The sequence below is a fragment of the Atta colombica genome, unplaced genomic scaffold (assembly GCF_001594045.1).
Source record: "Atta colombica isolate Treedump-2 unplaced genomic scaffold, Acol1.0 scaffold11, whole genome shotgun sequence".
Taxonomy (NCBI): Eukaryota; Metazoa; Arthropoda; class Insecta; order Hymenoptera; family Formicidae; genus Atta; species Atta colombica.
The window spans coordinates 908,543-926,263 of NW_017259195.1; the positions used below are offsets into that span (position 1 = coordinate 908,543).

General features: G+C 35.7%; 1 protein-coding gene across 1 annotated transcript; it reads right to left on the reverse strand.

The window, feature by feature from the left end:
- Nucleotides 1-500: 500 nt before the first annotated feature.
- On the reverse strand, nucleotides 501-7,738 carry LOC108693807 (E3 ubiquitin-protein ligase MIB2). The gene is made up of 12 exons (XM_018202958.1): nucleotides 7,439-7,738; nucleotides 5,958-6,418; nucleotides 5,756-5,871; nucleotides 5,267-5,655; nucleotides 4,676-4,888; nucleotides 4,409-4,586; nucleotides 3,997-4,258; nucleotides 3,617-3,928; nucleotides 3,089-3,452; nucleotides 2,308-2,519; nucleotides 1,897-2,135; nucleotides 501-1,713 (listed from the first exon to the last, which is right to left on the reverse strand). The coding sequence occupies exons 1-12, from the start codon at nucleotides 7,472-7,474 to the stop codon at nucleotides 1,400-1,402; spliced, it is 3,096 nt and encodes a 1,031-aa protein (XP_018058447.1). The 5' UTR covers nucleotides 7,475-7,738; the 3' UTR covers nucleotides 501-1,399.
- Between the last annotated feature and the right edge of the window lie 9,983 nt (nucleotides 7,739-17,721).

Below are 17,721 nucleotides of genomic sequence, written 5' to 3' on the forward strand. Positions count from 1 at the left end.
GAACGCATTGCTTTCCTTTTGCTTGAAAATGCGTTCATGACGGGAAGCGCGCTTAAAATTAATTGGTTCCACTGCTGTCACATTCGATCACAAATGAATCACTTTATACAAACGAGTACAATTATTCTACCTAGAAAACTTGGCTAAGACTGTATGTTTCTCTTTAGCGTGTTATTCGTTACGCAGAACGATGCGAACATGATCGGAGAAAAGGGGATACATTAAACATCACCTTACCGATTTCCACAATTTGAATATTAAGTTATCAAAAGATACTTTTACTCATTTTTAACAAAACATTTCTTTGAACATCGAAAACATTCCTTCATGATAATATTTAATCCATATCAAATATCGAATCTTGCCACATATCAAGTAACAAAATTCCAAGTTATATTATTAACATATTTTAAAAAATGGCTGAAACTTAATCAATATAAGTTTTTCAGCAAAAATCTATTTTAAAAAGTCTAAAAAATTTTACTATCTAAAATGTGCCCCCTTCCCTTTTACTGCGTGGAAGCAACAGGAATTCGGACAATTTTCGAACACGTGGAAACAGTATTCTTTTTTCTTCTCGCAATAATGTAGCGATATGTACGAATGTTTCTACGAGCTTCTGGTGATTGTTATAATACAAACGCATAAACACGATCGCGCATGTTTCCTACGTTAAGATAAGAAGTTCGCTCTTTCAGTGCTCGTCATCCGCGCTCTCTTTAAACATGAATAAAAAATGGACGGGATAAAGCACAGGCGAAAACGCCGATTCATGAGGAAGGAAAGCGTAAACGATGTACATATAATCGTACGTCGGGCGTGTTTGTCAAGACACAAGACATCACCCCCGCCCCCCCTCTTCGGTACTGATATTAATTAATTTTTAATATAATCGATTTAACTAATTGCCGAGAAAAATAAAGAAATAACAAAAGATCAAAATATCTCGTGTCCAGGCAAACACGATTATCGTGTTGTGCGCAAACCTATCTCGCTATGGCACGACGTTAATGCAATATAAGAGAGCTTCATTTTTTTCCCTTTCGTATTATACGCGAAAATAAAATGTACATTTTGGCAGTTTAATTTCATCAGCACGAAACGTAACGTACGCGTCGTTACGATCAATTGATGAACATTTTCCTACGCCGACATGGCGAATGACAAAATTTTCTGTTGGGCAAACAGAATGTCTCGAAAGGAATCGTGCGACATAGCGAATAAAGAAATTCCTCTGTCTCTCGTTCTGGCTGCGTAATCTAAATTGTTTAAATTTGGACATTAAGGACTATTTAACTATTATTATCACTAATATCGACTTTTCCTCTCGTGACACATGCTGTATATACCGCGTGGAAATCAATGTTCCGATATAAACGTATGGTGATTGATCGAACTTCTAATATAAATTAATCTTTTTTGTGATCGTCTTGCGGCACATGTGACAAGTCTTCAATGGAGCGGCACAGTGCTCACACGCGCCATGTCCGCAAAGAAATGCGACGTTACGACGACGTTCCATACAGATACTACACATATTCGCCTCCTCGAGATCCGCGACTCTAGTTTCCAAATAACGTAGCCGTTCTAGATCTTTGTCCTTCTCTTTTTCCTTGTCACCGATCTCCTCTTTTCGTTTGCCTTCTGAAGATAAGTCCTTCGATTTATCCTCCGAATTGGCTATAGAGACTTCACCTGTCGCCAACTGACCATCTAGAAAAATAATATAAAACATATTCGTATGATTTCCACAAGATTTTTTATAATTTGTTATACAAAATATATCTGTGAAATATTGATACAGAAAATACTTAATAATTCCTTGAAATCAATTTTACCAAGATTTCTTGATCAATTTAATCAATTTATACGAGATCAATAAAAAAAATCATATACCTGGAATTGTTTGTGTATGGCCACAACGTGCACACCCAACAAGCGTAACGCTACTGCTAGGATCAATTCGATTCTCCTGTTTTGTGTTTTCTATGATCCCCGAGCAATCTCGACATTCTGCCGCATCGCCAGAACCGGTTATATTCTTCTTCGCAACATGCAATCCTTCCGACTGCGATATATTATCTATTCGGTACGCAGGTGGCTCTACGTAACCAGGCGATGGATTGTTCTCTATTCTGTAAAACGAATTATATTTTACATTGTATGTTGATAAACTCTAAATCAATTAAGTGATTCCAAAAGCGCATTGCAAGATCAGTTTTCAAAACGTAAAATCAATTTAAAGTTACGTTTCAAAATTTACATTTCGACTTGCGGATCATTTAGAACACTCATATCTTGTCTTACTCTAATTGCGTGCTATGACTTTGGTATTTGTAAGAGCGTAAAAGATCAGCGAGCAGGGCAGCCTGTGGGTTGCTTTCCAAAAGATCAAGCGCCGTCTTGTCCTTGTTGTTTCTGACTTGTTCAAGAAGTTTGCAACTCCTGTCCACGCTTACCAAAAAACAAGCTAATGCTAATTCAGTCTTTGCGCCTTGCCTTGCCAGGTTCTGCCAGATCTGTTCAAAAGAAAATATTCGTTAGAAAAGAACTGATGAACTGATAAGTTATCCTTTCTTTTTTCATTTTCTTTTCTTCTCAAATCATAATATATATACATAATATATATACATAATAGATATACATAATAATTTTAAAAGTTTCAATTTCAATTTAAGAAAAAACATAAATAGAAACTACATTGCAAAAATAATGAAGGAACTTTATTTAATTACCTCTGTTTCACAACGTCTCAACTTTTTGCGATGCTTCAATCCCTTTTAACTTTCTTCTTAGAGAAATAAGAAAGAAAGAAAGAGGAGTGACTTCTCCGCCTAGGAGAAGAGAAAAAGAGTGTTGCGCTGTCTTATATTTGATAACTTAATAATTTTCTTGAAAATGAATCATAATTGTTTTATGAATTAAAGCAATCTTAGATCTTTTGTTGAAGTTAAAAAAAAATGATGCATTGCGAGAAGTTGTGACCGTACATCTATGTCTTTCGAGACAGAGAGAGAGAGAGAGAGAGAGAGAGAGAGAGAGAAAGAGAGAGAAGATTAATTCAAAAGCAAGAATTTGGACAACATACAGCATACAAAAGTGGTGAATCCCGACTACTTTCGGGTGTAGGCACAGCAGTTTGTTGATTCGGGCTCTTTGCTATCGCGATATGTAACACAGTGTCGCCGTCCTCATCCGTGCTGCCGATATCCGCATTGTGATGCACCAGCAACTCAACGAGCGACCAATGTCCCTGCGAAGTTGCTAAATGCAACGGCGTTTGCCGCCGATTGTTGCACAGATCCACTTTGGCGCGGCCACCATTCTGCGAGAGAAGGATAGCCGCAACTTCCTTGTGTCCATTCAACGCTGCTAGATGCAATGCTGCAAATCCATCTTCCTTTTTCACATCTACCAAGTGACGCGCGCGCGTAACCAGCCTCTCCGTTGCACTGCAAATTCATAGGATCAAAGTAAATTAGATAATATATAGGCACTTTATTTATATTTAAATTAGATGAACCAGATGAATCTTAAGTATGGCCAAGTTATTACTATGCAGACATGATCGCTATGAGATTATACTTGTTAAGTATTATGTATCTTATACACATACTGAGCATTGCCCTTGAGTGCGGCATGATGCAAGATATTGAAACCTCGTTTGTTCCTTAGCGTGAAGTCAACCTTCTCGCAGGCGCATAACGCGTCGATCACATCTAGCGCATCCTTTCCTATCGCGTCGTGCAACGCTGTATCGCCGTACGAGTCTTGGAGGTTGACGTCACAATGATAACGCAATAGAATTCTCACGCATTGCACATGCTGCTTATTAACTGCCACATGCAAAGCACTACATCTGCCGTTATTAACGGCGTTGATAGCTGCACCTCGCGATAATAATAGATCCATTATCTCTGGCTGATTTCTGTTTAATCAAAAGAGAGAACAATATAATTAATTTTGCAAAAAATGCGGCAACAATTTCCAACATACCCGAATGCCGCATAATGCAAAGGCGTATCTCCGTCCTCATCAACCGCACGCAAAGAAGCACCAGCGTCCAGAAGAAGAGTGCAGAGCTCACGCTGACCTTGGTGAGCGGCCACTTGCAAGCACGTTTTTCTGCCACCGCCAGGAGCACACGCGTCCACTCTGCCAGGGTATTTCTTCAGGAATTCTCGTACTGCATCCACTCCAGCTTCACCTCTAGCCGCATCCCTTAATAGCTTTTCCACTTCACTATCGGTACCATCGACTACAAGAATAAATTATAACGGATGGTCTTGTTTTTCACACAGCATAATAAAAATTAATCTCCCTTTGATATCAATTTAACTTTAAATTTGGCATCTTTTTTCATTCTATTATTAACAAAAATTCATATATATAATAAAAATAAACATACCCGAATGATCTCTACTCTTATTTACATTATCATGCGTGGCAGCCATAGCATTTGTGCCAGAAGATACCGGGACAACACTTAACGGATTAAATGTCCATGTATGACCATGTATGTCCAATGCCACACGTAAGTCGCCATCGGAATAGATTTTAATTACCTTCCCAGTCTTTCCTAGAGCCTGCGACAAGTATATCCGATATCAAATGTCTGTCACTTCTATATATAGCTGTACTAAATTAAAAACAAGCATATAAATTGCCAACTAACATTTTTCATTACGTCTATCCATTCACCATGGCCACGTTGATATTGTTTCACGGCAGCTAGATCGCTTTTCACGCGGACTATATCACCAAGAGAAAATCCATCCTTGGCGGTAACTTTTGTCAGTGCACCTGGATGGAAAGTCCACCTATTGTGGCAGCCTTCGTACTGCACACGAATATCTCCCTTATCCGTAATTCGATGTACTATGCCAATCTAGATTTCAAGAAGTTAGAAAGTTAAATTATACGATACGCATTAAATATGTTAAACGTATTGACTTGTGTATTAATTAAATATATTAAACATATCTCTCATATACAATAACAACTGCTAATCAATATTAATTGAAATTTTTTTCTGTCTATCTAGAAAGACAAAACAGAGATCCAAGAAATCTAAAATTAAGCGGAACACGATGCATTTTCTGAATTGGTTGCGTTTTAGAGCAAATTACTACAATTGCATCACATAGAACGTAAAATTTTTAATAATTTACTAAAGCAGAAAAAATGCATCGTGTATCGCAAAATTTAAACTTCAATTGACATTAATTAATGTTAACGATTGTAAATGATCATTTTTATGAAATACCTTTCCTATGTATTCGGCCATACGCGGATTCCATCCGCCATGACCATCTTGCATCTCCTTTAACGTATCGACTTCCATTAAAACTTTCACCTTGTCACCGACGTTAAACATTAGAGGATGAGGACTAGACGTGATGCCTGTGACACCACTCTTTGTCGGTGTTGTGCCATTTCCATTATCCGATACAGTCAAGACCGGTTGACCGAGTAATGGAAGGTGTTCCTTGTAGTAAATGCCAGCATTAGCCTCCTCCACGTAACACAGATCCACGCAACCTTTGAAACCTAATCGATAGACATTAGTGCTACCCGTGGACCATGTAACGGTTGCGACAGATCGACTGCTTTCGTTGTCCCATCCACGTATGTCCATGACTCTGCCGGTTTTCCCTGAAATATTCAAAGGAAATTAGATGGTAATTATGTAATTCATGATTATATAATTCAATTAATTCATATAATTCAATTAATTTAAATAAAATGTAAATACCACGTCCACCATCCTGATTTCCCCATTCCCAATCAGGTCCGCGAATGACCTTTGCTCCTATGAAGATCCCTTTCAGAGGTATCTTTGTGCAGCCTTCTCTTGGCTCTAGACGAACTCTGCACTCAATGTAATTGTAATTATACTATTATTATAGATAGTCAGAATGAGAAATACAAATTTCATTAGAATCGTAAACACTTACCCTACAGAATTTGTTGTTTGATATCTCTCAAAAGTATGAGTTAACTCATGTACGTCGGCCATGTAACATTGTGTGCAGAGATCGTAGTCAAAACACTCTGTGCACTTCCACCTGATACCAATTATCCCATGTCTTTTGCAACCGTCGCAGATGATGTTGGAGTGCTTGACGCCAGCGGCTGCATTGTCAAACACCAACAAATCATAAGCACCCTGATAACCGATTCTATAATTACTCCTAGCGCCATGATCCCATTGAACGATGACTGTCTTGTCTGGTGTCCGATCGGTGGGATTTGGACTAGAAGTTGAGTTCCCTGCAGAGGGAGGTCTACCGATTTCCACTATTGTCCCAGCATGACCCTCTCCACCATCTTGATCGTCCCATTTCCAATCTTGACCACGAACAACTCGCAAACCAACTTCCAGCATCTCCGAATATATAAAATTTGGCTTTTGTCCCTTTAACAAAAATATTACATCATAATGCTTGAATAACACAGCCCATTTTTTTAAATATAATAAATTAATGCATCAATAAAAGTAGAAACTTAGGAAGGCATAATCTTTTATTTTATAAGATATTAAAATTTGTTTTCTTTTAGTTAAATTATATCTTACGTTTCTTAATATATAAGTTTTAAAAATAAAAATGATAATTTATCAAACTTTTTGTTGCAAAAATAGTTAATAATAATCATATTTACTAAAACATTAATTTTTTACTTTAAAAAATACATACACGATACAGAATTATCTAAAATTATTAATTTAAATTGACAATAATTAATAACCAAATCAAAATATTACATCATAATACTTGCATTGCATACAGCTCATATTTTACAAAACACATTAAATTAATATACTAATGAAATGAAGAAGAATAGGAAGACATAATCCTTCATTTTACAAGATATCAAAATTTTCTTTTTTCTAATTAGAAAGATTATATCTTTTTATAATATATACATTTTAAAAATAAAAATAACAATAGTTTACGACAAAATTTCTTGCAAAAATAGTTACTAATATATTATCAATCACATTTATTAAAATATTAATTCTACTTTGAAAGATACATATAAGACACAGAACTATCTACAATCACTATTTTAAACAATTATCAATAATAAAATATTCAGCAATTTGCGCACTGTAAAACAATAATACTACGATTTCATACCCATGTGTTCGAATAATCAGAAACTGTCACATTCTGTCGTAGTTCGTACGTCATGTACTATTAGAAATATCATTGGTACACATAATTTTGTGCAAATTTTCGCTGCGGGAGCGTAATCACTCTGCGATTTCCCCCGAATTTGCGCGGCGCTCGTCCGAAATTTCAATGTCTAAAGCCTATTAATTCTCCGGACTAAGTAGAACAGATTGTATAGAGTGCTCAATTTCCAGATTTTAGACTATTCTAAAAGAGAGACGCGAAAGAGACAGAAAGAGAGAGACGCGTTGCCGCCGTACCTGAAGACAACTCTGAGCTCGATCCTTATGAATCATACGCGGCGGAGTAGTGGCGGCGACGACGGTAAAAACGACGCGGCCGACGTTCCGCGAGGCCGTGCCTGGCGGGCACTAATTCGACTTTGACGCGAGCTGTAATTGGTAACCGACTGTGGAGAAGAGCGATCGACATTACGCAGCATCGTCGCCGAGGATTATTCGCACTCCATCGCTTATAAGACAATATAAGATGCGACTGATACGACGGCGGCGACGATGACGGTGACGTGACGACGATGTTGAGTTCTCACGTCCGCAATGCTGACGATGATAACCTCATAACCGTAATTCGTAAACCGGGCTCGTTAATGATGAGGGCGCCTGCTTCGTTTCAGGACACGCATGTTGGAAGCGATAACATGATGTGTGTAGAGTTCCTAGAAAATTTTTGGTAACCCTGCTGGGCTTTTTGTTTTGATTTCACATTCGTTTTTATTAGGGGCTTCGACAATAAAAGGAATAGGGAACAGAGAACAGAGAATAAGAATTTCAACTTATCAGAAATCATGTATTGTGGAATACTGTTGTTGTTCTTATTCTCTGTTCTCTGTTCCCTATTCCTTTTATTGTATGGAGCTCCTTACTCTTCCACCGGCTTTGCAGCTTTCCTTTATGGAGGTGCGCGAAAAACATTTGATGGCCGTATTGTTTGAATCCTAATAGCATAAAGTCGATTCTAAGTCGACTCTGAATCGACTATAGCTTCTAGATGTCTGAAAAATGGACGTCCATAAGTCGACTTTAGACGACTTGGAGGTGTCTCTATGTCATACAATGTCACACTTTAAAGACGACTATAGTCGACTTTTAAGTCAATCATTCTAGGCTGTAGTCCGATTCATGCTTACAACTCATGAATAGCATTCATACTTTAACTATAGTTAAACAACAAGAATGAAATGATCCATTTCCACATTTAAGCTTTGTGAGCGTAAATAACACTAGACGTCTTAAAGTCGAATAGATTGGAAGGATGTCTATAGAAAGTTGACTACTACAGTCGACTCTAAAGACCTGACTTAGCAAAATCGACGTATCGACGTTTGTGTTATTAGGGAAACTATGTTTTCATTTTAGAAATTTTATATTTTTATTAAACAGATTGTATTTTTTCATAACTATATTATTTCTTCATAACATTTCCTTCTTTATTACAATATGAAATACATCAATAAAGAATGTTTTGCGTTATTCATTTCCCATATTATGGCCCGTATTCAAAACGTGCTTACAACGATGTTAGCGCAAATATGTTATAGCTTGTATTCAAGGTCGATTATCATAAAGTTTCCCTTAGGAATGAATACACAAAAAGTGAACAAATTGACGTAAATGTAATGAATAAGCGATAATAAGTAACTTTTGGCTGTTATAAAATGTGAAATAGTTCACGAGAAATTTTTCGGCGTAAGTAAGGAAATGCCTAAAATGTGAAATTCTAGTTATTTTTTAATAAGTTTGATATAAACTAGCTTGTTTTTCGATCTTTCTTCTGTTCCTGCATTAGAACTGCACTAGAACTCTCTCGCTTTCGACAAATATTAAATATATTTGAATATCTATTTGAAATGGATATTACGTAGTTCTCACCCTAAATGTTGTGAACGAAGAGGAAGAGCATGCAGTTGACAGGCGAAAACTTCGCATATTAAGAAAACATTTGCGAGATATTAAATTAAATATATGAGTAAAAAGATAAAAATATGAAATGCACAAAAATGAAAATTTAAAAATGAAAATTATAATAAAAAATAGAGATTTATGAAACAGGTTGAAAAATAATCTTTTTCATTCAGATGAAGATTTCTCCGGCCCCAATTCGGAACAATTTAGGATTTGTGCTATGTTTTCTCATTTACATTGTTCTACGAGTTTTAAATATATACTGTTTTTTTACTATTACATTCTGTGTAAAAAGTACCTGGAATTTATCATCTGAAAAACGCGCATAAAAGATATCACCACAATTTTTTTCTATATGTTGGTACCACTGTAATAGTTACCACGCGGGATTTGAGCGCGATCTGTCCCTCCGTGTGTTGACAGTAGTTGTTTTTGTTAATCATACTTTTGAGTGCTCTACGATTTTTATAATGGAAAAATTAGTTGAACAAAGAGTTTGCCTTAAATTTTGTGTGTCAAACGAAATTTCGGGTGCCGAATCTGAAAATGTTGCAGAAGACCTACGGTGAATCGTGCATGTCAAAACACAGGCATATGAATGTATAAACTATTCAAAGAGAACCGAGAAGTAATAGTTGATTTGCCTCGTTCTGGTCGACCTTCAACGTCTACCTATGAAAACATCGACAAAATCAAGAAATTGGTGCTCAAAAATCATCGTATAAGTTTTAGAGTGTTGGCTGAAGAGATGAATATATCTGTTAAGTCTATAAATAACATTATGACTGATATTTTGGTCATGAAACGCGTCGCTACACGACTGGTTCCGAAAAAGCTCAATTTTGTCCAAAAAGAGCAGAAAGCAAGTCGCTGAAGACATGATTTCCTGAACTTCTACGGACCTCATCTTGAAACGTATCTTAACTGACGATGAGACATGGATTTATGAATATGACATGTAAACAAGCCAACAGAATGATGCCTCGAAAACGAGCTGAAACCCAAAAAACCGCATCAAAATCGCTCGAAAATCAAGGTCATGCTGACAATTTTTTTCGATTATCGTGATGTGTACACTCCGAATTTCTTCCAAAGGAACAAACGATGAATAAGAAATACTATATAGGCGTCATAAGGCGTTTGCGCGAGAATATCCACCAAAAACGACTAAATTTGTGGAAGAACAATTCATGGATTTTGCACCACAATAATATACCATCGTACAAAGCCATCGTTGTACAAAAGTTTTTGGCCAAAAACTCAATGTTATCGACCAAACACTGTACTCGTCTGATATGGCCCCGTGTAACTTTTTCCTGTTCTCGAAGCTAAAATTATCACTTCGAGAAAGGCGTTTTGAGTCAATCGAGGCTATAAAAGAAAAGCTCCTTCGCTGAAGGAGCTGAAGACCATATCTCAATCCTACGAACGATGTATGGAGAATTAAGTCAAGCGGTGGCATTATATTGCACTCGATGGGATCTACTTTGAAGGCGACAAAATAAATTTTGATGAATAAATTAATTTTTTGGGTTTTATTTAACAATTCCGAGTATTTTTTGCATAGAAATACAATATACAATCAAGAAGTAATGAAATAATATGTTTTTACCAGTTCTATATGGCTCTGAGAATTTCGCGACACTCTTCCCCGCGCAATATCCAAATTTTTTACATGTTTAACAGCATTTACTTTTATTTTTGAGTTACATTTATTGTTATTTTCAATTATATGTATAAGGAACAACAAATAATGAGCACAATATGATTTCCTATCAAAATACATGTACGTGCATACATATTTGTATGTACATACATCTGTGAATATTTGTTAAATTTTCGTAAATTTAAGAGGAATGATGTAAATTCGCTTTATAATCTCACTTTCTCGTAATTTTCTTACATGATCATTAAGTCTGATATTGTTTGAAAGTGAAACTTTTCACGTGAGATTGGTATGTATCAAAAGTGAAAAAATAAAAGTTTCGTGAAAATTTCGATACCCAGAACGTGCTTACAATGATGTTAATGCTATACGCTAACATGCTATAATTTATGTTACGCATACTACAGAATTTTAAAGATAAAAGCATGTTTTATTGATAAAACTCATGTCTACAAGTTTTTCAATAAGCGCGCCATTTCCATACATTGTGATTCGTGCTGTCATAATGGGGCAAGCAAATATGAGCCAACAACAAGGATTGAAAATTTAAAACAAAAAAAATGAAAATCTCTATCCCTCTGCAGAGATTATCACAGGATTATCGATCCAAATTTAATACATGTGATCCTTTTTTGGATCAGAAAACCAAGCAGGATTAAAAAAAAATATGGATCATGGGGTCAGACTCTGTTTTTCTAGGAACTTTAAGTGTGTATGACGTTTTGCAACCAATTAAAAAACAAGATCTTATTTTGTATCGATGATATCAAAGCAAAATCCTATTTTCTGATTAGTTGCAGAATATCGTACATATACATAACGCACATATAGATATAGGGTATTCAGAGTCAAATCTGAGGGCTATTCTACATTGGTCGGATCATAGATGCAGTCATAAGCAAGTCATAAGCTGTTGCTTCAGCCACTCCCATGCTTCAATTTAAAAATCGCATGCTTACTACGTTTCCGACGCTACGAGACCAAATGTAAAATGGCCTTTATATTCAAGATCATCTTAAGTACAGTCTTAAGATGTCACGAACTAATCAGAGACTGATATTTATAGTCAGTTTTTTATTTCAAAACCTTAGATATTAGACCTTTGTTCGTCACATGCTCTGACATGCTCTAAACATGCTGTATCTATTATATTATATATTGTAACACTCATTTTAATGGCTCGTACACACTGGACGCAGAAACACTTGCCGCGCGGCAAAATGAGACGCGGTAACCAATGAACACATTAGGAATATTTTATTGACTATCGCATCACAGCGTTTCCGCTTCCAGTGTGCAGAAGCTATAACGCGCTTATTGAAATGAGTAGAAGCTATAACAAGGTGATCATGGTGTGTTTTCTCTTTACTGGCAGTGCAACCGTTATTTGCTCTCGCACAGAACGCGGCAACGCTGCTGCGCAGCGGAAGTTGATGCGATAGCCAATCAGCGTCTCGCTTGCAAGCGAAATAATAGATATATAATTTCCACCGCGCAACAAAAGTTGAACTCAATCTAACGTAGTTGGACTCAATCCGAAGTAGTATTATATCATTTCTAGAAATTTGCAAGATGAGGCCGACTTAAAAACATAGAATTATTGGTTAGTGCGATAACTTCTGCCACGTGGCAACTGTTGCCATGTTCTATGTGTAGGAACCATATTACAGTGCACTATCGCAGCTGTTCCAAAATTACTGTGATACTGCCAGCACTACTGTAACATTATATTTCGGAACGGCTTTGCAGGAGACTGGTAGTAATATAAACAGACATGGATAAACATACGTAATGTATTAAATTATCACTAAAAAAAGTTTGAACAAAAACAGCAGTGATAATTCTTCCGAAGAAGATGAACTATTTATGTCATCACCAATTTGAACAATTTGAACTCGGGTTAAAAACTATATGGACCAGTTAATGAATATTCAGATGTGGAATTTAAGAGTCATTTTCGATAAAATGAATATATATGCACTTTCTACAGTTAGATATAATGTATATATTTTTTAATTTTCTGGATCGAATATTTCAACGCATTGTGCTTCTTTAAGCAACGTCATATTGTACTGTAACTGCCTCACCTCGAAAGCCGCAGTAGTCGCAGTGACAATATGGCTATCATGATATGGTCATTGAGAGACGTTGTTGCAGCGCGCTGCATAGTAATAGAGGAACTATTTTTCAGTATGGCCACTTCTGGCACTGTATCGGAACACATCTTATGAAACTTTTTCGCTAAAGAAACATGAAAAGTGAAAATTTTTATGTATGTTGGTACATATACAACACATGCATACAAAAAATTTTCACTTTTCATGTTTTCGCTCCAGGGAAAAAGTTATGATCGCTACCCAGGAGCACATTAAAATATGTTAGAGCATTCGCGATAAGACCTCATCTTAAGATGTCATTACATGCAAGTGTCGAGCGTCGAGTATCTGCGCAAAATGTAAATTATGAGAGGTTATATTCTGATATATTTAATACTATGTGTCCTTTACTGTTTTAGATTATCTAGATTGGTTGAGTTTTTTGCATGTTTTTTAGAATTACTCGGAAATTTCTCTTCTGTTTTATCTTGTATGTATAAAATTCCGTATTCCTTTCTTTCAGTTCTTTGATTATTGTCGTGTATTTTTCTAAGATTTTGAATTTTTACTTGTGCATCATTGATTATTTTGATTATATATTCATCTTTAGCAATGTTGTCAATAAGTATCGTGAGTGAAGAAATATTTACTACTCCTTCTATAAAATAAATGGAGGCTTAGTTTTTTATTTCTAATGGAGTATCTACTTTATCCTGTTCATCCATTTCTAATTGTCCATATCTATTAACGGTAATGGAAAGCTCAGCCAGTATGTTTTGGTTTTTGAACTTTTTAATTGTTTAGGATTAGATGATTCAAGGCTGTTTCGAGACCTTTATGAAAGGTAATCTCCTTCCAAATTGAATCTCTTGTCTCTTCACGTTCTATATTTGATCTGAAGGCTTTTAACGCACTATTTGTAGAGTTTTTTCTGACTTTTCCCTGGAAAAATTCTAGTGGAAGAATTTGTTGTAGTTTGACCTTGTTGTTATCTGACTTCTTTTTCAATATGTTAGTATTAGCATCGCTTATATTGTCTTCTTTATTTATTGATAGCTTAGTTATTTTAGTATTTCCTTGATAAGGGTTTCTATCAAGCAATAGTTGATTTCCTTCAGAATCCTTGAGGCTTGCCTTCATGGAGAATGGATTTTCCGAAGTACTTGGGTTGCCATGAGGTAATCATCTCCGTAATTGTTTTATCCATTGCTTAACATGTCCCGAAGGACTGTGTTTTCTGTCGAGATTGTCTCCATTAGCTGACTGGTCCCAATTTTAGGCATCGAGAATTCACTCTTGCGCCTTTGACTTAGCGTTATTCAGGGAGTATGGCAAAGACATGCATGCATCAGACTGAGTAGGAATAGATGGCATTTTTCAGATTTTTCAGCGATGCTTTTCCGTCAGCAAGGTGAGCTCCCCCGAAGCCCCTTAATTCATCATTAATCAATAATAAAGTGATATATGATATAAACACTCTTCAACAATATAAAATAAAATTTGAGCAGCTTCACCCTAAATAAGAGATACCACAATATAACAAATGCCAGCAATAAAGGCACATGAGAAACTTCTGCTTTCGAAAGGCAAGATGTGTCAAGTGTGCCGGAGACCACGACACTTTAAGGCTATGTTTCAAAACTTTCCTAAAATGCCAAAGGAGAACAAGATCGAATGTTAAATGCGTGTTATGCAATAGAAATCACTCTAATCAAATTATAAGGAATACAGGATATATAAAGAACTGCAAAAAAACATGTTTCCTTCCCTAAGAAAAAAAAAATAAAGCCTCCAAACGTACAAGTGGCTAAAGAAAATCCGAAATTTACACAAACTGAGTGCTCCTATACCCAAACAGCTATCCATGTACATCCATCCAAATACAAGTGAAAATAATCCAACAAAAAACAAAACCAGAGAATCGCAATAGCAATCAAACAATTTTCTTGAATTAAAGAATATGATGAATCCTAGAAAAAATGGACTCCATGCTTAACTTACTGCTCTTGTCACAAAATTCCCTATTAGCTTAAAAATAGCAACATGGAATTCTAACGGATTTATGCATCACATAGATGAAGTGAAAGCCTTTCTATTCACCAAAATAAACATTATGCTGATATCGGAAACGCATTTCACCAAAAAAACATCACATTAAAATACCGTATTACATAATACATCATACAATGCACGCGGATGACACAGCACACAGTGGTATCATGCTTATTAAAAATAATATCAAACACAACAACAAAGCGGAAAAATATAGGAAGGACTTTTTACAGGCTACCACAATAGTAAAGGGACTGAGCTGGCTTAATTACTATATGCTCCGTATATTGCCCTCCCAAACATCAAATCACTAGTGAACAATTTGAGTCATTCTTTAAAACTTTAGGGGACCGATTTATACCGATTTATAGTGGGCGATTACAACGCAAAGCACTAGTATTGGAATTCAAAGTTAGCAAACCCTAAAGGGCGTGCTCCTTGTAAAACTATCACAAAAAAATATTTAGAAACCATACCACAAAGCATGTCACATTACCTATTAGTCAACAGATAGAAGGAAAGTTTCAGATATAATTGATTTCGAAATAATAAAGGGAATATCCAAAGCATACTTCAACATAACAAACAGATTTATCTTTTGATCATTCCCCACTAATAATTGAAGTAAACAATAAGATTGAAACGAAAATGCAATGTAATTATGCAATGCCCTGTACATTACATAATAAACAAACAAATTGGTACCTCTTCCACAAACAAGTAAATACCTTACTAAATATCACTGAAGGGGCAAAATGATTTAACATAAGCAGTAGAACATTTTAATGACAGCATTCAGCAACATGAAACTCAATTCCACTCTGCAGCCTCAGAAAGCAACAAATCTTAACTCCCGCTTCAATAAGAAAAAAATTGAAAAACGAAAGCTGAGAAAGGAATGATAGATCTCCTGAAACAATCTCCTGAAACTAAATTAAAACAAGGCTATTAAAGTTCGGCAAAAAGTACACGAAGCATTCAAATGCACTTCGTGTACTTTCAGGATATAGAAATAAAAAAATTTATTTTAAAATAAATATTGGAGTGTCATTGAGCTATATAGCGAATGTAAACGAAGCGTCGTTGAATAGTACGGCACCATCATCAGAGGGACTTAGCAAGAACTAACTTCTCAAATGTAAAAAACAGATTAGGACTAAAAGTCGTAGCGTTGAAAAATTTTTCAGTTGTGTTCTAATGAAATAATTTTTTGAAGTGAGCTTCTAAGACTCCAAGAAGAAAGCATTTTTTTAGATAGATTTAGATTTTTTAGATTACCAAATAAATGAAATATATTTTAAAATATCATTTGCTTATCAAGGATTTCGATTACATTTCATTCATGATCTAAGAACTCGACGATGCTCCGTTTACGTTCTCTAAACTGTCTAATACGCTTTGTTTACATTTCAACGAACATTTTGCTTGTGTTTGCCAAAGAACTTATCTATACTTTTATTTATGTTTCTTTAACATTTAGTTAACGCTTCTTTTACGTTTCATATTCCAATTTTCACTCCTTACAAGTTTCCGTTACTTCCTCTTTACATTTTGTTTACACTCCAATTAATGTTTTATTGACATCTGCTTTATGTTTTATTTTCATCAGGGACATAAATAACTGTATTTAAAAAAAGTACTTTTAGAGGTACTTTTCATGAACACGCTCTGATCAAGTTGAAAGTAAGTGACAAACTTCATTCGCGTTCGCCTCTTTATACTTCTTACATAAGGATGCCGTCACATGAACCGTAAACCCCCATATTCTAATATTACTAAAATACGTTATATTCTATTTACTAGAATATGCCATTCTGAAAGCTAGGATTCACATTGGGCGTATTTCGCAAAAGATTAAAGAAATGCGATCAATTGCTGATTAGAATTTCTGTTGTACACTCTAACAGAAATGCTAAATAAATTTATGATTGGTTTTCGTAACCTATGCATCTTGAAAAGTATGCTTCATGGGAAACTAGCATCTTTCCATGTACATATGAGCGGATGATCGAATGAATTGTTAAAATCAGAAAATCTTATGAGAATAACAATTTCAACCTATCAGAAACTGTATATTTCACAATACATGATTTCTGATCTACTGTAAACAATTGACAACAGAGAAAAATATCAGGGCGCTTCTCTTTTCGATCCCAGTGATCTCACACAGTCCTGACGCTGTTGGGTTTATATCTAGTAAATCTCTGTTGCGTTTATATCTAGTAAATTTTTTATAGTTCGGCTTAACATCATATTCCTCGAATGCTTAAATCAAGACCAATTGTTTTATTGGACAAGTCCCTAATGAGCTCGATCCGCCTGACAACACATTCGATTTGGAATGTCCCCATTTTTCCGCCATATCCAGGATCCTCTTCCAGAGATTGTCGGGATCTCCAGAGCACGACCGTCATTTACCAGGTAACGAATCAATTCTCGTGTTCTTCGTCTAGAAGTGTGTTCCGTTTCTTGCATGATGCGCATAGAAACATAGAAGTTCGTTTCGTTTCTCTTCATGCACACTCGCTGCATGCATGATTCAACCTATTGCCAATTAACCCCACCTCTTCCGGTGCATGAGACCGCATGAAGTGCTCACCTCTGCTTATCTCTCGAGCTTAGGTACTTCATGCAGCTTATCCATTCAACATATTTTAGCGCGAAACTGAAATCATGGGTGGTTCAGCTGGGGTGCGTATACCAAAAATCATTAAAGATACATAAGTAGGGTGCTCAGAATACCCAAAAATTTTTTTAATTTAACGTTTCATATATACATATGTTATATTTTATATATATATATATAT